The following is a 21,962-nucleotide window of genomic DNA, read 5'->3' on the forward strand; positions in this document are numbered from 1 at the left end:
TGTTTAAAAGGATACTGACCAACCATGCATTATCAAGGTGGTGATATGTTTTTTTATCTGAAAGGACTTATTATAATTGAATGTCATAATGTTGTATACAGATATGAACAACAGTATTGCCTCCATTGTGCACACGGGCGTAGAGGGTAGTGCACACAAGTTCTAATTGGATTTTGGAATAATTAAAAGTTGCGTTTAATCGGCATGATGCACACATCTATACAAATGGTTGCACACAGTGTAACGTAGTGGGTGCCATAATGTTTCATTTTGAATACACTGGTTTGAAAATACATGGAGTGATTTCCATTTCGACTGTAAAATTGGTTTTTTTTTTAAGTAAAAGGATTTATAATTGAATACATAAAAGGCTACCAATCCTGGTTGACAATGTTGCATGCAGGCATGAACCAATAGATTTAACACTAGTGTGCACACGATTTTGGGCGGCAGCGCACACAAACACCCATTGGAATTATTTAAAAGGTGCGGTAAATCGGCATATCCTTGAAGTCAAATCGTTGCAAAATGGCCCGCTCAATTTCATCGATAGCACGCAAATTGTCAGGATTACTCTAGAAAGCATCCTCGCGTTGGCAAAAAGTGGTCTTAGCCGGAACTTCACCATCAGGAACGTAATTAGAAGGCCGTTGTTTTATGCCAACAAGCAACTTTATGGCCTCAAACATCTCTCTACACACCTCTCCATTGAAATCACCGTCCTGACCTTGCTTCACCAATTGGGCCAAATCTAAAATTGACCTTTCCAAAGTTTGGGGTTTTTCCAAAACCAAATCTACAAAAGACTAATAGGACAGAAGGACAAAAGGCAGCGAATAACATGGCAACACATTTGCCAAATAGCCCACATGAAGAGGGAACACATACAAAAACTAGTAGTGGGAGTGTGCACAGTGTGTAGAAATTGTGTGCGCACATGGAATACAGTGTGTGCAAACAAATTCAAAAACGGCATGCGTACACCAACAAGAAAGTGTGTGTTTGAGCTAAGGATGGCAACGGGGCGGGGCGGAGGTGGGGAGTATACTCCCCGTCCCCGTCCCCGAAACCCCGACCCCGTCCCCATCCCTGGCGGGGATTTGAAAGTAGTCCCCATCTCCACCCCCGCAGGGAATTAGGCGGGGACGGGGATTCCCCGTTCCCGATCAATTTTTAGTTAAAATCTTAAATTAGTGTAATTTTTAATTTTAAAAAATAAAAACTTAAGTCTTATTTTAAAAATTATATATATATATATATAAAAGTAATTCCGCAACATTATAGTGAAATTAGTGAAATTACTAATGGCAGTACAGTGGAATTAGTTGAATTACTAAGCTTATACACTAAGCTTATTTATATATATATATTTTAAATTATTATAATTTATTTATATATATTTTAATTTTTTTTAAATTATAATAATGATTCGGGGACGGGACTGGGCGGGGCGGGGAGGGGTATCCCCGTCCCCGTCCCCGACGGGGAATTACATGTATTCCCCGTCCCCGATCCCCAAAATTTTTCCCATCCCCGTCCCCGTTGGAGATGGGGACGGGGATCCCCGTCGGGGACTGGGCACATTGCCATCCCTAGTTTGAGCGGTCTAAAATGTGTGCTCGTGCCATACGAACACTGTGCAGTTGAGACTTGAGCAACCAGTCATAACACAAGAGAAGATCAACTACCCACCTATTCAAAAAAGCCAACCCACACACAGGTTAAGTTTATGCACACATTCGTACTGAGAAATGCACACACTAGAGTATATAAACCTGAATGTGTAAAAAACAACTTAAAAGAATGAAAACACCAAACCTGCACACAATCTATAAAACCCAATTTCCAACATTGACATCAACAAACATATCGCGAACCACAATTGACAACATGAAAAGATAACAACGAAAAAACGGCAAAACAACAAAAGTAAATGCCAAAAAAAACTTACACATATAAATAGAATAGCGTGGCACATAGTCAAACAAATCAATGCACAGACTCAAACAGATCAATGCACACACTCAAACAAATCAATGCGCACAGACATTATCGTGTTTGCATTGCCCACTCGTATAGTAAAAGAGTGACAAACTGACATTACCGTGTTTGCCTTGCCCACTCGTAGAGTATAAGAGTGACAAACTGAAGATCAAATAGTATCTAAACTTAAATGCTAAAGTAAAAAAAAAATTAAAATTATACACTGTGTCCCCTAGAAAGTATAAATGTGTTCCCTATAAATGAATAGCAATGTGTTCTCTAAAGTAATATAGTATATAAGCACTTATATATAGACTTATACCTCATATATGTACAGTTAAATTCCCAAAAAAAATAAATTATGGCACTATTTTGAAACTAAAAATTTGACAAAAAGTTTTATGCATTTGTTATGTGAATATCAGGAGTACTAACGCCACACCTGGAGAAGGGATTTATGAGAGATTGGACTGGCTCACCAACAACATTGCAAATAAGAAAATATTACACTATCCTAACCACTATATGCATTCTCAAAGAGAGAAACAAAACCACACAAAAAAACCCACCCAAACCCCAGAAAAGCACACCGTGTATGTCGGGAAAAAAAAAATCATGAACTAAACAACTTTGAAGTTTGAACATGTATGCAGTGGGACAGTTTGAATATTTAAAATTTTGGAATATTACATTTGCTATTATTAATTTGTCAATTGCAGTACATAAGCCCTAATATGCTAAAGCAACAAAATATTGAACAAATCAGAAACCCCCACAGCGAATACACAGAAACCCAACTACCGACAGAAAAGCCCCACCCAAATCTGAAAAAAAAAAAAACAAATGCAAACAACAACAACACAAAAACGACAACAAAATAGGGGGAAAAACCTTACATCATGCGACACCATGTCCCTGTGGTCCTCGCTGCTCACCTCGACCGTGGTCGCCAACCACTACCGTCTACGATGAAGGAGAGCCGCAATACCGAACCCAGAGCTTAACGATTGAAAGAGATCGGAGAAAAGCGCGTTCGCGAGTGAAGACAGAAGGGAGAGAAACAACCGACAATTGGAATAAAGTTGGGAGAGAGAACAAAACATTAAACCCCCAATTGCCCCTCACAAAAATAAAAACACCTTAAACATACATGCCAGTAGATCAATCAATTAAAAGCCCACAAATCAATCCTAACCGTAGATAAATTAAAACAAACGCACTAGATATGTCCACAAGTTTGTATTTTAAAGACTGTTTTTACATGAATGTAATTATATATATATATATATAGGGTCATGATTAATTGTGGTCGCGCCTTAACATGCTGTCAGTGCGGTCGCACCACTATGTATACCAATATACATCACTCAATGTTAGAAAATACACCACACAAATATGCACCATTAGGTACGCATCACCAAAAATCACATCACTAGGTATGCAAATATACACCAAATAGTGTTAGGATATGCATCATTAGGGGCAGGGGAGTTATGGTGCATTATTTTGAGTGTGTGGTGTGCTTTTTGGTGTTTTTGTGTATTTTCATTGTGGTGCATTTTCTAACATGGAGTGGTGTATGTTTGTATACATAGTGTTAGGAACACCGAGTCATTGATTTTGATGATACCAAAGACCCGAGGAGATCCCCCAAACTTTTATTTTTTCTTTTGTTTCATAGAAGGATGAATCATTGTCAAGAACTCGTTATTAGACAAGTCTATACAAATCAAGAGCAACTCTCGGTCAAATTCTAAGGAGCTGTCAAGGACGATAACTTTGATCCAAAGACTTGAAGTTCGAAGACTTGAAGATTGAAGATATGAAGACTGAAGATGTATAAGGCCGAACACTGGAAGGGTCGAACTCTTGAAGACTGAATAATCAAAGATGAATAATTCGAGGAGATGATCAGAGAATGATAAGGTCAATCATTCTCACGAGTACCCAAGACACTAGGATTCTAAAGACACTCTTTGGAACTTTGTCTTGTCCATAGCCTTGAGGTTAGGTATGACCAGAATGTCAAACGGATCCTAGGTTGTGATCCCAATGAGCATTAAATGACATGTCCTTTTGTGTAAGACAAAAGACAAATTGTCTTTACACTAAAGTAGACAAACGGCTAGAAAGTACTGACACTCACAAATGGTTATATTTTACCCAACGGATATTACACACTGGATATAGGGTTTCGAATTTCAGTTTCCCTCCAACGGAACTAAAGTTCACACCTATAAATACCCATGCTCCTTCTCATTTGGAGCAGTTGGTTGACATATGCAAAAAGCATTAGCAAGCAAAAATCAGTGTGCAAAATATTCAAAAGCTCAAACTCTCAATCTAGTTTTAAAAGGAGATCTTGTGTAGTTCAAGCGTTGAATCAAGAAGCTTAACACAAGATTTCCACGTTGGAGAAAATCTTCAACCATTTCAACCAATCTCTGCTTAGGAGAAGTAGAAAGAGGCGGAGTAGACTTTGAAGGAGTTGAAAAACCTAGTGGAACGTGGCTGCCGGGCTTGGTGATCAAAGGAGCACGTTGTAGAGAGGATATTGTACTATTACGGAGACAATAATGCGATCCTTCCCAAGTTGTGAAGAAGAGTGGAGTAGGCTTAGTTAATAGCCGAACCACTATAAATCTCTCTCTCTCTCTCTCTCTCTCTCTCTCTCTCTCTCTTTACTTTCACGTACTACATTGCATACTAACAACCAAACCTAATTTTTCATAATCACAAATTTGTGCAAAGTGATATTAAAACCTGTTGAAACTTTATCTATCCGTTGCGTTTATCTTTGATCAAGTTCAACCTCCTTAAGTGTTCGTTCTTGCAAAAAGTTTCAAAATCCTTGTGAGTCTATTCAACCCCCCCCCCCCTTCTAGACTCACATCATATCAATCGGGACCAACAAGTGGTATCAGAGTAGGTTACCTTGAACGGTGAACACTCTGTGTATACTGCCTGGTGATCTCTTTTCAAAAGCTTGAAAAATATTTTTCACACTTTGCACACATGTCAAAAATGGAATATCATAGCATTTTCTCATGTTTAACCTTGACAAATTTGATGACTGGAAAGTGCGCATGCAGACTCATCTGTCTGCAATCCACGATGAGATGTGGGATGTCATAACTGGTGGGCCAATTCAAATTTTGGAGGTTAATTCGAACCGAGCTGTTGAAGGTCCGACAACAGCTGAAATGAGACCCAAGGAGAAGTCCTCATTAACAACTGAGGAGAGGACTCGTGCAAATCTCGTCAACATTGCACGAGACATTCTCTACAAGGCTCTAGACAAGTCATTGTTCCCGAGAGTAAGAAAGTGCAAATCCGCAAAGGAAATCTGGGACACCCTCATGCAGATTAGTGAAGGTGATGAACAAAAGAAGGAAAACAAACTAACCATAGCCATGAAAAGATTCGAAGACTTCAAACTTGGAGCAAAAGATTCCATACCTGATATGGAGGCACGTTTCATGAAGTTACTAATCGACATCGGAGATTTAGACGACAAAAAGCTCACACAGAAGGAGATCAACTTAAAGATCATCTGATGAGTACCCAAGAGTTAGGAGATGAAAGTCATTGCTATGCGTGACCATCGAGATCTCAGGACAACGAGTACTACTCAAATCTTTAGTGACTTGAAGGCTTATGAGTTCGAGAAAGACGCGCTTGAAATTCAGACTCATTTGAGTCAATTTAACGTGCTTAGGTAAGTTTCCAATTAGAGAAGATAATTGCTAAGTTCATTGGAAACTACCTAATCTGTATAATTGATAGTGCACTAGGTAGTTTAGACACGTAAAGCACACTTAGAAGAATAAACATAAAGCAGTAAGAACACACACAATTGATAACCCAGTTCGGAAACTCAGTTCCTATATCTGGGGGGCTTCACTCTAGTTGTCCAACTATCCATTGAATCAACAATACAAAATGTACCAGCAATTACAATTGTGTTCATGTGGTTGACTCTAGAAAATCATCGAATCATCATTCTAGAGTTCTGCCTTGAAGAGTTGACAAGAACTTGATCTCCCGATCTTCTTGAATTGAGGCTCCCCCTCAATAGCAGCACACCATGCTTTCAAGAGTGAATACTTTCACATTCATTCTCCTAGAGAAATTCTATCTTGAATCAAAGGTAAGCTTTGTCAAGATCTCACTTAAGCTCATACAGAGTATACTCTGTGGATTTCGCTCAAACCTTTTTCAATAAGGGTTTACTCTTATTTAAACTCTGTCTCAATCTTGAAGAGGTTGTAACTGAATAACTGTCTCTGAACATCTTGCTTGAACTAGTACAGATACTTGTGCAGAGGAGCGTCGTCTTCATAGTCTTTAGTGTGTTCAGAACATCTGAACTACATACTTCCTTTGTACAGACTTTATCTTAGACTGATACATAGTAAGACTATAGTAATTGAACTATCCTTTGAACTATAAGCAATATTGACATGAAACTTAATACAACTTGGGAGCTCTTTTCAAAACAATTGTTTTTGTATTTTATTAACAATCTCCCTCTTTGTAGCAAGTTTCTTGGCAATTTACAATACTTCTAACATAACAGAGATAGTTCAATAGATGGATAGATCAATAGTTCAGATAACCAAAATACCAGAGTTTGAGACTAAAAAAGTGCTAAAAAAGTGATCATTTCACCAAAACAAACTTGACAAACTAAGACCCTATTACAAATATGATATATCTAATACATGCTGGAGAAAGATAAAGTCTTCATCGAACCAGCACTTTAGGGTCTTAAAAAAACAGCCTCCTTCCTCCTTATCAACAAGTAGTACTAAATCAAGTAACTAGTAACCAAGAACAATGATTAGAAGTTTGTTTCTACTCCCCTATTGCCAGGAACTTGTGAATCTGTAGCCACAATATTCCAAAGCAGGACCAAGTAGAGAAGCAAACCAGGTATTACAAGCAGAATCAATCAGATTCTGATGACACAGCCTCCTGGCTGGTCGGAGCAGTCTCAGTAGCATTTGGAGTTTCCTCAGTAGGTGCACCAGAAGGTTCAGTAGACAGTTTAGCAGTAGCTGTCATCTCTTGTTCTCTTAGCCTCAATTGTTCACGTAGCTGCATTTCAACTCCTCTTTTCTCAACAAGGATTTGAATGATTGTGTTAAGATCTTTTATGCATTTGTCTAAGTGCTGGTAGTTAGCTAGCTTGTATGTGGTCGATCAATGGCTAAAGCTGGTGTAGAGCTGCTTCCATGTTCAGGAAAGATATTGAGCACATGTGATCCTTGTTTGAGTCGGGCATCAGTCAATCTGACTTGTGGTGCCTCCATAGGTTCATTTGCCTCTGGTCAGAAGCCTTGAGTACGCAAGACTCCATAGATAGTGCAAAGGAAGGGCAACTTTACCTTACTTTCCTTAGTAGCTGGTTTTCTGAAGGTTATCACTTGTTTGAAATGAGGTCACCAAGGTCAACTGGAATGCCCTTACCAATTCTGTATATCAAATTAGCCATTTGAAGGTTCAATGCTCCTCTATGCTCACTTGGCATCCAGTTGTTCATTGCAATCTTATGCAGAATTGCGTGCTTGGTAGTAAGTGACTTCGCAGGCAGCATGTTGGTTTCAGTGGGCCAATAGCTGTAAGTCCCTCCAGTGATGATCTTTGTAATCGTATTTGCACCCATAACTGGATCATCAATATCGTCTGCATCAATGCCAAAATACATATTTGTGGTGGTGGATGTGAAAGTGTAGGATTTTCCTCGTAGCCAGACACGCCCATACTGGGTTGACCCTGCTTGCTTGATGGTTGGCATGAGATTTGCATAAAACTCTTTGATGGCAATGGGTGGATAGTCTTTCAGATTTGTGACTGACCTCATCAATTGGATTTTCTCAAATACTGGTAGGAGTTGGCATTGGGATTTGAACTTTTCTACGCCCAGAAATCTCTCACTAAAAATTTTGCTTTTATCAACAAAATCCCATCTTGCAGCAATTCTTCTGAAATAAACTGAGGCTTGATAGTTTTTAGAGGTACAACTGAACACACATCCAGTTGTTGGTCAGCAGGTGATGGTTCATAAGCAATAGGAACATTCAGCTTTCTCTTCTTTTGGATGGTAGCTTGATCTTGTGAGATATTTGGCTCATTCTGTTCTGGAGTTGTTTGCTTTCTTTTCGACTTCTTGGTAGGAGAATGAGTCTTTTTTTGCACTGTTGTTGTAGATCTGGTTCTTCTTCTTGGAGCAGGAGCAGTAAAGACCTGAATCTTTTACACTAGGTTTGTATCAGCTTCACCTTCAGTCACTTTCGTCTTTCCTTTTGCCTTTTCTTTGGATTTTCTGATCTGAGACAGGGGTATGTTGTTTCCTCCATCATCTTCATCCGCTACCTGTTTCTCTTGTGGATTTCCTGATTCATATTCAATTTTCAAAATCCAATGGTTCTAGGACTGGTTCAGTGGTAGGATTGACAGGGGTAAACTCAAGAGTTCGTTCAGGTATGGTTTTAGTGGTTTCTGTGGTATGGGATTCTTCAGACATGGTAGTTTGATTTTTCTCAGTAATATTATGTGTGTTCTCTGTGGATACTAATGGTTGGGATGGTTATTGGGATAGACGGCCTATTTGTGAGGGAAACAGATTTTTTGTAATCATTCAACACATTGAACAAATCAAGTCTGGAGAACATGGAGGATGGTGATTCTAATAAGTAAGGGCCATAAACCAAACTGGGTGCAGAGTTAGGATCAACAGATATTGAAGAATTCACATTCTGGGCAGAAATATCAGAAGGTAAATCATCAACTGGATCAACATGTTTCTTTTTCACAGAGACTAATGGTAAAGGTTTTTCAACAATAGGGTATTCAATTTTGTTTTCTTCTTCAATATCTGAGAGAACAATTATCTCCTGAAAAATTTATTTATGTAAACAAAAATTGTTCAAGCATTTTCACATTCACAGAGCAACATATAAAGAACATATGTAGGGAAGGGAAAGATTATAGACGAGGGTTTTTCGAGTGAACCTCAGGAACCTTCTCTTTAGATGATTCGCCAGTTTCCACAGCGAGTGGCTTGAGAAATCCTTTTAGATGTCATGTTGCTCTGCTCTAGAATAAAAGGACCAAATAGGTTCTCCACCAGGAGGATCGATTTTGTTGTTGATGATCAACACCATTTCTCGTGAAGCCTGATGTTGAATTTCTCTAGGGTACTTCTTTGTAAGTCTTGCAAAGTCGAAATACTAGGTAGAATCCTAATCCATTTTTACACAAGAGGTTGAATTTTTTTCACGGTGCCTGTATGTTCTGAAACAAGAGTGATAATGGTGAAGTTCAGGGTTATAGAGAGAGAAAAGGAGATTTGGATGATATTTTGTTTCCTCTTTTTGCAACCACTAGTACAGAATAGAGTATAAATTTAGGGCCGGCTGCGTCCGAAGTTCAAACTTCGGACGCACAAAGCGACGCGGTGGCATTTTTGTAATTAAATTGTCCACTTTTTTTTTTTTTTTAATTTTTTTTAAATGATCTGCTGCGTCCGAAGTTCACATTTCGGACGCAGCTGGTAAGATTATAAAAATATTATAAAGAGAAGCTGCGTCCGAAGGTGGAACTTCGGACGCAGCTAATAAACGCGTGACACGTAGCTGCGTCCGAAGTTCAAACTTCGGACGCAGCTACCTCTTTTTTTTGAAAGAAAATATATATAGAGATCTGGATCTGAGAGCGAGCCGTACCCGTCTGCCTCTACACCTCCACACGATCTGAGAGCTTGAGCGACACAGCCGCCGCCGTCCACTCCTCCGCCTGCTCCGGTCGACACAGCCGCCGCCGCCGCTGCTGCTGCTCTCCACAGCCACCGCCTCCTCTACCGTCGCCGCTGCTCTCCGAAGCCTCCGCACCGCTTCCCCTCGCCGCCGCCCAACGCAACCGCCGCACTCCGTCGCCGCTGGACGTAGCTGCCGCACCACCGGTCCCCTCCCCCGCCCACCGCCGATCGCTGCTGCACTCCCCCCGTCGGTCAAGGTACGCCGCACTCTCCCCCCCCCCGTTCGGATTTAATTATTTATTTTATTTTATTTATTTGTTATTTGGGATGCTCTTGAAATGAATTTAGTTATTTTTTAATTTATTTTATTTATTTGTTTTATACATAATAAATATTTATTATTCTTAAATTTAATTTTGATTAATTATTATGTATTATTGTATATGTTTGGTGTTAATATTGTGATGTAGTTGAATTAATAAAATTGTGTGTTATTTATATCCATATACTTGCTATTATGTGTTTGAATGTTCAATAATATATTTTAAATTATTTAGTTAGTTTTAATTAGTATTTTAACAAAGTATATAAGTAAATAGTTAGTTTTAATTAGTATTTTAAATTTTAAATTATTTAGTTAGTTTTAATTAGTATTTTAACAAAGTATATAAGTAAATAGTTAGTTTTAATTAGTAATTTAAATTTTAAATTATTTAGTTAGTTTTAGTTGGTAGTATTTTAAAGTTTACAATAAAGTGTACAATAAATAATAAGAAGCTAAGTAATTATAAAAAATTCAAGTAAATCAAATAATACTCAATAAAGTATATAACCAAAATTAACAAAGTGTCCAATAAATTTTTAATTAATTTTTGGTAGTATTTTAAATTTTACAATAAAGTGTCCAATAAATAATTAGAAGCTAAGTAATTATAAAAAATTCAAGTAAATCAAATAATTATCAATAAAGTATATACTCAAAATTAACAAAGTGTCCAACAAATAAGAAATAATTATCACATTCAAGTATATTAGTAAATACTCAATAAAGTTAGTTTTTGGTATTATTTTAAATTTTCAATTATTGAACTTGAGTCTTTAAGTTGTATCTCAAATAAACTAATTCATTTATCATATTATAAATGTTTGTGTGACAATAGGAGATATGGATCGGAGTTGGATGTATAAGAAACGTAATACACTTGAATATGTCAATGGGGTTCTAGACTTTGTACAAATTGCCGAGGAATATGCAAGTAAAATTGGTGAAAAATATATAGTGTGTCCTTGTTGTGATTGTAGAAATCTAAAAAAGTTTCGTGGGATTGACGAAATTAAGAGTCATTTGATACGTCGTGGTTTTAAAGAAGGATATGACCCGTGGATATGGCATGGTGAGAATGTACCTTTTAGTACAGATGATGTCGAATTAGATGTAGAGAAAGATAAGCGTAAAGAAGATACTGTTAGAACTGATGAAGACAATGACCGGCTAGATGAATTGATGCGTGATATGCAAGGGGATTTGAATGAACTGCCTCAAGAGTTTGAAACTTTTTTTGAAAATTCTGGAAAACCTTTGTTTTCTGGATGTAGTAAATTTACAAAGTTATCATCAATGCTTAAATTGTATAACTTAAAAGCAAAGAATAGGTGGAGTGATAAGAGTTTCACGGAGTTATTGAAACTTTTAAAGGACATGCTTCCTGATGATAACGAACTTCCTTGTTCAACTTATGAGGCAAAAAAAATGTTATGTCCGTTGAGTATGGACATTTAAAGGATCCATGCATGTCCAAACGATTGTATTTTGTATTGGAAACAATACAAAGACTTGCATGTGTGTCCGAAGTGTGGAGCATCGCGTTATAAACGGAAAGGATACGATGATGCATGTGAGAAGAAGAAAGGTGCTCCTGCGAAGGTGTTGTGGTATCTACCGGTGATTCCAAGGTTCAAGCGTTTGTTTGCAAATCCAAATGATGCAAACAATTTGCAATGGCATGCTGTTGGTAGAAAAGAAGATGGAAAATTGAAACATCCCGCCGATTCTCCTCAATGGAAGAACATTAATATGAAGTTTCCTGAATTCTGAATTCAGTTCCGAAAACCGAAATCTTAGGCTTGGACTATGCACAGATGGAATGAATCCTCATGGTAACATGAGCAGTCGTCATAGCACTTGGCCAGTTCTTTTAACAGTTTACAATCTTCCTCCTTGGTTATGCATGAAGCGTAAATACATCATGTTATCTTTGTTAATATCTGGGCCTAAACAACCAGGAAACGACATAGATGTGTATTTGACACTGCTTATTGAAGATTTAAAGATACTGTGGAATGAAGGTGTGGCAGTGTTTGATGCTCATAGCCAAACCAACTTCACCTTGTGAGCCATGCTGTTCTGCACAACCAATGACTTCCCAACATATGGTAACTTATCAGGATATACTACTAAAGGGGCTAAGGCATGCCCTATTTGTGAAGATGAAACAGATGATCTTTGGCTAAACAATAGTAAGAAAAATGTGTTCATGAGTCATCGAACCTTTCTGCCTATTGACCATCCTTATAGGAAGAAGAAAAAAGTTTTTAATGGAAAATCTGAGACTAGAGTGGCTCGCTCACCATTATCAGGGGATGTCGTTTATGAAAGAGTCAAAAACATTGATATTGTGTTTGGAAAAACTTCAAAAACAAGTCAGAAGGGTATTTGGAAAAAGAGGTCTATATTCTGGGAGTTACCATATTGGGAGCACTTATCTGTTAGACATTGTCTTGATGTAATGCATGTAGAGAAAAATATTTGTGATAGCATTATCGGGACATTGCTGAATATTCCAGGTAAGACGAAAGATGGTATAAAAGCTAGAAAAGATATGGTTGAAATGGGGATAAGGGATCAGTTAGCACCACAAGACTCGGGAAAGAGGGCATACTTACCTCCAGCTTGTTATACTTTGTCTAAAAAGGAGAAAACAAGTTTTTGTAGCTGTCTGAATGGTATTAAGGTTCCTTCCGGCTATTCATCTAATATTAAAAAACTTGTTTCAATGAAGGACCTTAAATTGGTTGGTATGAAATCTCATGATTGCCATGTGTTAATGCAACATATGTTACCTGTTGCTATTAGAGGCATATTACCAAACCATGTTAGACAAACAATTACCAAGCTTTGTTATTTTTTCAATGCCATTAGTAGTAAAGTTGTTGATCCAGATGTGTTAGATTCGTTGCAAGCTGATGTGATAGTAACTTTATGCCAATTTGAAATGTATTTCCCCCCATCATTTTTTGATGTTATGGTGCATTTAACAGTTCACTTGGTGTGGGAAATTAAAATGTGTGGTCCTGTATTTTTAAGGTATATGTATCCATTTGAGAGATACATGGGAATTTTGAAAGGATATGTGAGAAATCGATACCGGCCAGAAGGGAGTATAATTGAAGCTTATGGCGCTGAAGAAGTCATTGATTTTTGTACTGATTATTTGTCTAATGTTGAGTCGATTGGTGTTTCTAAATCACGTCATGAAGGAAGACTCACAGGAAAAGGTACCATTGGATATAAAGCTATTCTACAAAATGCAAAAATGCGAAATCAGGCTCATCATCTCGTACTACAGCACCTTTCTGAGGTTCATCCATACTTGGATCAACACATGTCTATTCTGAGGGAACAAAATCCTTCTAAGGGTGAAAGATGGATAACAAATGAACACAATAACACTTTTATCAGCTGGTTCAAAGATACAGTGTTCCAAGATCCATCTCAAGTGTCCAATAATATCAGTGAAACCATTCGATGGTTAGCATGGGGCCCTGGTGTTCTTGTGGACTCTTATGAAGGATATGATAGTAATGGGTATACGTTTTATACAAAATGTCGAGATGAAAAAAGTGTGGTGCAAAACAGTGGAGTGACATTAGTAGCACTATCAAGAGACTATTCTAGTGCTAAAGATACTAACCCGGTAGATGCTGCTTTGTCATACTATGGAGTCATTGAAGAAATTTGGGAACTTGAGTATAAGGTGTTTAAGATTCCTCTATTCCGATGTTCTTGGGTTGATAACAGACGGGGTGTCCGAGTAGATGATATGAGTTTTACCTTAGTTGATTTTGGTCGACCGGGATATCGTGATGAACCGTTTATACTTGCATCTCAAGCTAAACAAGTCTTCTATGTTTCTGATCCAATTAATAGTAAGTGGTCAATTGTCTTGCAAGGGAAAAGCAGTATTGTTGGTGTTGGTGATGTTGAGGATGAAGAAGAATATGACCACTTTGATGAAATCCCACCATTTTCTATTGGTATTCAATCTGTGGCTTTAGATGAAGATAGCATTGATACCAGTTACATGCGTACTGATCATGGAGAAGGATTGTGGGTTGACCATCCTATAGTATAATTTCTTAAATGTATGCTAATCTTATTTGTTTTATATATATATATATATATATAGATGTTTTTAAAACAATATAATTTCTAATAACTTTGTTATCTTATGAATGTGCAGGTATATAAATATCCATGGCCGACCCTACAGAGCCCACACAGCCCACAAAGCCTGTTAGAACAAGAGGACCTACAGTTGGTGCGAAAATGAGAAAGAAAAAGCCAGTTGATGGGCATTTAGAGACTGAGTTTGATGTAAATGGTAGGCCTACTGGCCCAAATGCAAAGGATTTCTCAAACTACCTGGGCAGTGTGGTTCGTCATCATGTGGATATTAATATCACAGATTGGCCTCACGTCCCCCATAAAGTCAAAGAACAAATTTGGCATGATCTTAAGGTAATAAGCAATAACTTTATTTAATTGATATATCGATCATTACTTTTATATATATATATATATATATATATATATATATATATATGAAAAATCTAATTGCTTGCTTTTTTGTTGTCTCTAAATTCACAGAACGAATTTAATCTCCAAGATGAAGAGCTAAAGAAAAATATTCTGAGGATTGCGGGGTTGCGTTGGAAAGATTTCAAGACAAGGTTGGTGCGGGACTTCATCAACAAAAAGCATCATAAGTATGACTCTCCCACTGAGTTATATGCTTTCTTGGATGAAGAAAAATGGAACATATTTCTAGAAAATCATCAAACTGAGGAGTTCAAGGTAAACTTAATAATCATGTTTTATTAGTTTTAATGCTTTATTACTATTAACATACTATTATTTAAAACCAAATTGTATTTTAGGCCATAAGTAAGAAGTATAGGGAGTTGCAAGCTCGAAATGAGCATCCCCACTACATAGGGTCCAGAGGTTACATTGGTAAGCAGTCTGAGTGGATGCTGTCTGACCCATTGTAATTGATAATTTACTCCTTTGTGCATCACCATTTCTGTGGCATTTTCAACACCAAAGTATTCTTCCTCTGTATGACCCATTGGTTGATCAGCAGGTTGTTGAGTTGTGTATCCACCAGTTGATGATTCTGCTGGATCTGCCATAAATGCAGGGTTTTCTGAATCCTGATTAGAAATAGAAAAGGATTCTTCTCCTTCTGGATCTGTATATTCTTCTGATTCTGACTGAGTTGCTTCAGATTGGTAGCCAGATTCTTCTGATATTTCTCCAGCACTATAAGCTTCCATGACTGGTAGGTTTCTCTCAGGTGCATCTGGGCCTTTGATAACAGAATCAAAAAGATCCTTATCTGTGATTGTTTCATGGAGCATCATTTGGGTCGTATTTGGGGTTGTATTTGGTGGAGGGTACAGATCATTTGATTTTGAGGATATAATTGGCTGGGATGGAGTGGTAGTTTGTTCTGAAATGGTGAAAGGTCTAAAAACTTGCTGGTGTAAAGGGTGAGATGGATTTCTACTTTTCCAAGCAGAGAACAATCTTGTTTGAGAATCAGGTTGGGCTTGAGATGTGGGTAAAGGCAAAGTTGGTTGTGGTGGGGATTGTGGATACTTTTGCTTAGGCTTACTTCTCCTATGGTACTCATCTAGAATGGAAGAGTCTGTAGGAGGAAACATAGGGTTTTCAGACTGGAACGACGAACTTGTTAAGGAACTGGTTTGGTAAAATGGTGTTGAGGTAGAGGTAGCTGGGTATTTTTGGGGTGTTTCAAACAAATTGGGTTGGTAAGGTTGTTTGGGCCTGATCTCGGATCTCAACTGATCTATCATGCTCCGGATAGAAGCAGTTTCGTTGGCTTGGTACTGAAAATGGGCTTGAAGGGATTGACCATAAGAAGGTCTCTCAAAAGGAATCTGCTCCAATCTTTTCTCCAAAATCTGGATCCTTGAGTCAATCTTTGAATAGTATTCTCCAGATTTGTGGCTTAGCTCAACAAGATTGTTGGAAATTGATTTGAGGGTGCGGTTTTGAGCTAAGGCGTTCTCCGTTTGCCAATTTAAAGTGCTCAATGGATGGTTGTCCTCTTAACTGGCCTGTTGGTAATACTTCATTGGGAGCTGGGATCTTTGGTGCATGCATAGAACCTCCTCGCTGAAAACTTTCCAAAGGGGGAAAGTCCTCCTCATAGGATTCTGAGATTACCATTGCTGGGATAGCTGGTGGAACTGGAATTATTGTGGGCTCCTTTCTTAAGTGCTCTTGCTCATAGCACTTAAGAGCTTTCTTTTTTCTTTGCAGGGGCACAGGTGGTGGTAGTGGTGACGGCGGATCTTCATCATCACTATCATCCTTCTTTCTGGATCTTCTCTTTCTAGAGGGCTTGCAGCTGGGTCTCCTCTGTGGCTCCTTTGTTGGGTAGCATTGCTTACAATCATCTTCACACAAATCGAAGAAACAGTGATTTGAGATGGGATCCTTAAACTAGAAAACTGGTTTACCAAGTTGGTCGAACGAATGAACAATTTCACTCATTCCTGTTTTTCCGTAACCAAGGAAAACTGGTTCTGCATCATCATCGTCTGGGTCATAGTCAAGAATCTCCTGGACATGCTCCTCTTGTCTTTCTCTAGCCTCTTCTACCATATTGATGGATGGTAGAAATTCTGTTCTTTTTAGATGGGCATGATTGAATGAGATTCCAACGGTACCATCTTTTCGCCTGCTGATGGTAGCCTCGTTGGATTCGATTGGCCTTCTATTCTGGTGCAGCTTCTCATAGTTGGATATCCAAGTGTCAGGGATGACTTGGATCAACTCCTCTTTTGTACATCTTCTGGGGACCTTAGTGCAGGTAACATTTCTCTGTTCATCAGTGACTAGGATGAGGGCTTCTCCTCCTCCTGGAATTTTCATATTGAAAGCATGGTCTTGCAATCGATAAGACATCTGGTAGTGGACAAACCAAGGCAATCCGATGGATGAAGGAGCACACCAAGGAATTACCACAATTGCACATTCCAGCAGGTGAAGGACTCAGAATTCTACAAATAGATGCCAGTGATTACTATTGGGGAGCAATACTTCTACAGGAAGTCAAAGAAAAAGTTGTTTGCGGCTACTCCAGTGGTAGATTCAAAGATGCAGAACTTCATTACCACTCCACTTATAAAGAGATTTTAGCCGTGAAAAATGGAATTAAAAAATTTAATTTTCATTTGATCGGTTATAAGTTGTCAGCTTAACTATGATGTTCGCCATATTCCAGGAAAAAAGAATGTGGTTGCAGATTTTTTATCCAGACCACAGCAAATTCCTCAACTCCAGTTCCAGTCCAAGCTCTATGAAGTCTATATGTTCAATGAAGGAAGTTCCAGCCAGAGCACTTCATCAAATGCAGATTTTCCACCAGACATTGATGTCAACCAGTTCCCATGGAGCCATGAATACCTTGAAGAAAGAAGAACAGATTGGGAAGTCAGATTGTTCAGATACTATGGAGGTCATATGCTACAACCATATGGTATTCACCCTAAATATACATTTGCTCAAATCTTTATTGCTCAAGTTCAAGATTGGCCAGAAGAGTTAAATTGGATATTTTGGTATTTATGCCATGAATATCATATTTTAATGGAGTTCCACAGGCCTAGCTTAAGAAAAGAGTTAGATCTTTCTGTTGAGAAAGATTTAATAAAATTCTTAACTTGGTTTTATCCATTAAAATACTGGAAGAAGTTATGCCAAGATGGTCCAAAATTCTTCACAGTTCATCTGCATAGGGAAGTCACAGCATGGGTATCCAGATTTTTAGAAGGACATGCAGAACCATTTATGAAGATTTATGAGCAGCACATGGAATCTATCATAGTCCGAGAAGAAGACTATCCAGAATTTCAGAGGTACATTTTCGCCCAGAACAAGGTCATTCCAAAAGAAATTTGGCCCAGAGAAGAGATTCAGTCAGATGTAAGACAAGATGATGAGATCTACCATGAAAGGATCAAGTCAGCAAAAAACTAGTACTACTATGAGCTAAACCAGACTCAGAAGGAAGATATCTGGTCACAAGACCCTTGGAACTTTGATGATATAGATTCAGTGCTTGAAGAAGTCGAAAAGATTGAGAAAGCTTATGCTCAAAAGTCTCAAAAGAAAAGGCCAGAACACAAGAGCCAGTGGAACAAGGATGTTTGGAGAACGAAGAGAAGGCAATCTGGTATGGATAGGCAAGAATGGGTTAACTACATGGGTTACCCCAGCTACTCTAGCTACTCCACAGAAAGCGACACAGCATCAGACGAAGACTCCGTAATGGATCTTCAATTTCATGGAGAATGGATGGTCATGAAGACAAAGCAACCAGATTGGAACCCACAAAACTGGAAAGGAAAGAGATTCATGAGTGAAGGATAAGATTTGATCTTATCTCTCCAGCAAAGCCCCAGCAAAGCAAATCTCATCTGAAAATCTTATCTTCAAAGATAAGATCCCCGTCCTGACAGGGTCATGTCAGCGTTATCTTATTAGTTTGGCGTGTTGTATGAATTATTAGACAACTTTATTAAAAGGTAGCTTTACTTTATGTCAAGAAGGCTATCACACTTTGTCGGCCACATGTATTGTAATAATTGTAAACAACTGTATTGTATTTCGAGAACCATCCTTGATCCCTATAAAAGGAGGTTCAATTTGCTTTGTAAAATATCACAGTTTGAAATATAAAATTTCCCAGTTTGCAAAATATCATGAGTTTCTAAGTTTTTTTTTGTTGAAGGTTTTGAATAGATTTATGGTTATGTTCCTGCTAAGTCTCAAGTAATCTCTAACATGTAGAGAGGTTAGGAAGTGGTTCGAGAGTCTTGTTGTCATGCCCCGGAGAGGCTTTTTAGTTTTCTCTCACCTTTGGTCCTGATTCTCCATAGGAGCAAATGATCGTAGCTTGGATTGGGTTCGAGCGAGGTCTAAAAAATCCGAACATGGAAGTTATTACATTCCCAACGAAAAAACAATGGAAGTGTTTGGTAAAATTGTAAGTAATACAAATACTTTAAATATAAATATAAATATATATATATATATATATATATATATATATATATATATATATTATTAATGAGAATGCTAACAATCTTCTTGTGTTGCAATAGATCGAGAAGGGTGAAGAGATGTCTCAAGGATCATTCCAACCAGCCCGTCAAAATGATATATTATCAGCAGCTCTGGGCACCAATGAGCACGGTGGCTATGTGAGAGGCATTGGAGTGCATAGCAAGATTCGGGATGTGTTTGGTATGCCTTGCCGTGGGAAATCATCTGGGGGTGTTTCAGGGGTTGATCTTGAGGCTATGGAGAAAAATCTGTATGATAAATTGGCTGACAAAATAAGAAGAGAAACAATGGAAGAAATGGAGCAAAAGTTTAAGGATATGCAATCTCAACTGCTTCAATCTTTTATGAAGAATGCACAAGCTAGTCCAAGGGTAGGCACACCGCTTTGGAGTAGTTGTCAGTCTGTTGATCCAGTGAACGAGTTTCAGGTAATATTGAATATCTTTAATATCTTGTTCAATTTCATATCTTCTAATTGTTTTTAAACTTTTAAATTTTCTTGGCACGTAGGAAATTCCAAAAGCTCAAAATATGAGGAATTTTCAAAGTGATGATCAATATGCCATAGAGTTACAACCTGCAATTGTGTCTAAAGATGTGTTGGAGCACTTGGGAGATGGATCCAAGAAGATGGTTTCATATCTACGACACTTGCCAGCCAATTTGGACTATGTTGAGATGGAGGTAGAGGAGGTGTTGGACATATTCCATCATTCAAATAAGTCTGGTGTCGTGATGTTTGACGACATTAAAGACTTGCTGACAATGCAATGGCTCGATGTGTCCATAATACAAGCCTTTATAATGTAAGTATTTTTTTTCTTTTGTCTTTAGTCTTTTATCTTTTATCATTTGATTTACTAATTATTTACATTTTAGATGTCTTTATCGGCTATGCAAGAAAATTGGAGTGTCATCAATTGGATTTGTATGCCCAAGGAAGATTTCACAAGATAGTCTCAAAACTAATTACAACGCGGTCGTTTCTTATGTCATGCGTGCGATTGAGAAAGAGAAGGACCGTAGATTTATTTTGGCTCCACACCATCAAGAGTAAGAAAACTAAATTTATATTCTTTGTTATTTATATAAATTAATTGACTTATTTGTGAATTGCGTTAACATATTTGTTTTTAAATAATGTAGAAGTCATTGGTTGCTTTTGGTCATTTGCTTGAAATCATATGTGGTCTATGTATTAGACCCACTGCCATGTAACCGCGATCTAGAGATTAAGGCCCCATTGAGTGTGTAAGTAACTCCTAATAATATTTATTTATTATTATTAACTATTATTATTCTTTTGAATTCACCTTATGAGAGTATATTATAGAGCATTTCGGTCGGCAACAAATTTGAAAGGACAAAGAACTAAAAATTTGTTAAAATGGAGGGAAATTAAGGTATATATCAAAATTGTTTTATATATTTTATAAGGTTATTAGTAATGTTTAATTATTTAACTTTCTAATATATATACATCAAAATTTATAATTTGTAGTGTCCTACACAACCCGGTAGTGTGGAGTGCGGATATTATGTCTTGCGATATATGTTTGAGATATGCACTCAATACTATGAGTATGAAGATTTAGCATCGGTAAGTAAAATTTAATAAAACTAAAGAATTTTAAATTATATTTTATTAATGTTAAAACTAATAATTTGATAATTTCTACATTTTTGTAGGCATTTGCGGGGTCAAAGTCCTACACGGAGAATCAAATCAATGAAATTCGTGAACTTTGGGCTAAATACTTTTGTGAAGAATGCTTATGACATTTTGTGTAGGTAAAGTGTTGTAATGATGTAATGACTTATGTTTTATAATATTGTAATGATGTATGTGTTAAGTATTTGGTATGTGTTAAAATTATGTGTTTACTATTAACATTATATGTTTACTTATTATGTTTTATTTGGTATGCGTTAAGTATTTTGGTAACTTAGTTTTACTTTGAATTGGTGAGAAATATTTAGATTTGGAGTAGCTAGTGTTGAAGTTGATTTATTTATTGTTGAAGTTTTGAAAACTTTGAAGTAGCTTTGAAGTGTTGAAGTGTTGGATAAGTGTGGTTTGATGTGGTGTGGTTTGATGTTTGGTGTATGGTTTTGATGTATGTGGTGTGGTTTGATGTTGAACTTGTTGGATAGATAAATGTTGAAGTTGGTATGTTTTGATGTAGTGTATGTGTTGAGAACTGGACAGGAATTATATTGTAAATGCTACAGAAAATTGTTGGGGGTGCACAACAAATAAATAGCATATTAAAAATATTTAAAAAAAAAAAGTAAACTGCGTCCGGAACTGCCCCAGTTCCGGACGCAACTGATATTTAATAAAAATAAATAAATAAATAAAGCTGCGTCCGGAACTGGGCAGTTCCGGACGCAGCTAATAGCTATCTGCGTCCGGGGCAAGTCCGGATGCAGATAGTTGACGGCAACTGCGTCTCCAGAGTACTCCGGACGCAGATAGTCCATAACTCCGGACGCAGATGCCTGTTTCTGTACTAGTGAACTGAATTCTCAAGAATATGAAAGCTGCGGATGTGCCAATGTCTTCGGGTCACGTGGTGGAGTGTGAGAGTTGTGGGAGACGTGCTTGCGATTGACGGTTGTCCTTTCCGCAATTAATGCTTTGGGCAGCTTGTTAGGCAGAGTACCTTTTTATCATCATTTCACGCTTAACGGATAAACTTCACCATTAATTCGATTTTTAAAATCAAATAAGAGCAATTAATTGAAACATTTGACAGTGTAAGATTTGACCTGTAA

General features: G+C 37.6%; 4 protein-coding genes and 2 long non-coding RNA genes across 6 annotated transcripts; 4 read left to right on the top strand and 2 right to left on the bottom strand.

Annotated features, from left to right (window-relative positions):
- Positions 1-248: 248 nt before the first annotated feature.
- On the bottom strand, positions 249-3,122 carry LOC115996360. Its single transcript, XR_004093599.1, has 2 exons — positions 2,880-3,122; positions 249-751 (listed from the first exon to the last, which is right to left on the bottom strand). It is a non-coding gene; the product is annotated as an uncharacterized LOC115996360 (long non-coding RNA).
- A 1,947-nt stretch (positions 3,123-5,069) lies between these two features.
- Positions 5,070-5,540, top strand: LOC115995985. The gene has a single exon (XM_031235127.1). It carries the CDS (start codon positions 5,070-5,072, stop codon positions 5,538-5,540), a length of 471 nt encoding a protein of 156 aa, XP_031090987.1.
- A 1,868-nt stretch (positions 5,541-7,408) lies between these two features.
- Positions 7,409-9,152, bottom strand: LOC115995986. Its single transcript, XM_031235128.1, has 5 exons — positions 9,116-9,152; positions 9,001-9,059; positions 8,702-8,882; positions 8,246-8,381; positions 7,409-7,970 (listed from the first exon to the last, which is right to left on the bottom strand). Exons 1-5 carry the CDS (start codon positions 9,150-9,152, stop codon positions 7,409-7,411), a joined length of 975 nt encoding a protein of 324 aa, XP_031090988.1.
- Positions 9,153-12,141: 2,989 nt separating this feature from the next.
- LOC115995987 lies at positions 12,142-14,157 on the top strand. The gene has a single exon (XM_031235130.1). The coding sequence runs from the start codon at positions 12,142-12,144 to the stop codon at positions 14,155-14,157; it is 2,016 nt and encodes a 671-aa protein (XP_031090990.1).
- A 194-nt stretch (positions 14,158-14,351) lies between these two features.
- Positions 14,352-19,994, top strand: LOC115995988. The gene is made up of 6 exons (XM_031235131.1): positions 14,352-14,543; positions 14,673-14,879; positions 14,963-15,038; positions 18,998-19,104; positions 19,223-19,612; positions 19,695-19,994. Exons 1-6 carry the CDS (start codon positions 14,352-14,354, stop codon positions 19,992-19,994), a joined length of 1,272 nt encoding a protein of 423 aa, XP_031090991.1.
- Positions 19,995-20,556: 562 nt separating this feature from the next.
- On the top strand, positions 20,557-21,165 carry LOC115995706. The gene is made up of 3 exons (XR_004093551.1): positions 20,557-20,587; positions 20,686-20,784; positions 20,874-21,165. It is a non-coding gene; the product is annotated as an uncharacterized LOC115995706 (long non-coding RNA).
- Positions 21,166-21,962: the final 797 nt, after the last annotated feature.

This window comes from Ipomoea triloba, chromosome 11 (assembly GCF_003576645.1).
Source record: "Ipomoea triloba cultivar NCNSP0323 chromosome 11, ASM357664v1".
Lineage (NCBI taxonomy): Eukaryota > Viridiplantae > Streptophyta > Magnoliopsida > Solanales > Convolvulaceae > Ipomoea > Ipomoea triloba.

What these genes read in the sequence shown, in the direction of transcription:
- LOC115995985 (XM_031235127.1), top strand. Translation starts at nt 5,070, where the DNA reads ATGCAGACTCATCTGTCTGCAATCCACGATGAGATGTGGGATGTCATA.
- LOC115995986 (XM_031235128.1), bottom strand. Translation starts at nt 9,152, where the DNA reads ATGGTGTTGATCATCAACAACAAAATCGATCCTCCTG. An exon ending in CTAAAGAGAAGGTTCCTGAG is followed by an intron (nt 8,883 to 9,000) that starts GTTCACTCGAAA and finishes TAAATTTTTCAG; the next exon opens with GAGATAATTGTTCTCTCAGA. An exon ending in TGATCCTAACTCTGCACCCA is followed by an intron (nt 8,382 to 8,701) that starts GTTTGGTTTATG and finishes AATATGAATCAG; the next exon opens with GAAATCCACAAGAGAAACAG.
- LOC115995987 (XM_031235130.1), top strand. Translation starts at nt 12,142, where the DNA reads ATGCTGTTCTGCACAACCAATGACTTCCCAACATATGGTAACTTATCA.
- LOC115995988 (XM_031235131.1), top strand. Translation starts at nt 14,352, where the DNA reads ATGAGAAAGAAAAAGCCAGTTGATGGGCATTTAGAGACTGAGTTTGAT. An exon ending in ATCAAACTGAGGAGTTCAAG is followed by an intron (nt 14,880 to 14,962) that starts GTAAACTTAATA and finishes ATTGTATTTTAG; the next exon opens with GCCATAAGTAAGAAGTATAG. An exon ending in TGGAAGTGTTTGGTAAAATT is followed by an intron (nt 19,105 to 19,222) that starts GTAAGTAATACA and finishes GTGTTGCAATAG; the next exon opens with ATCGAGAAGGGTGAAGAGAT.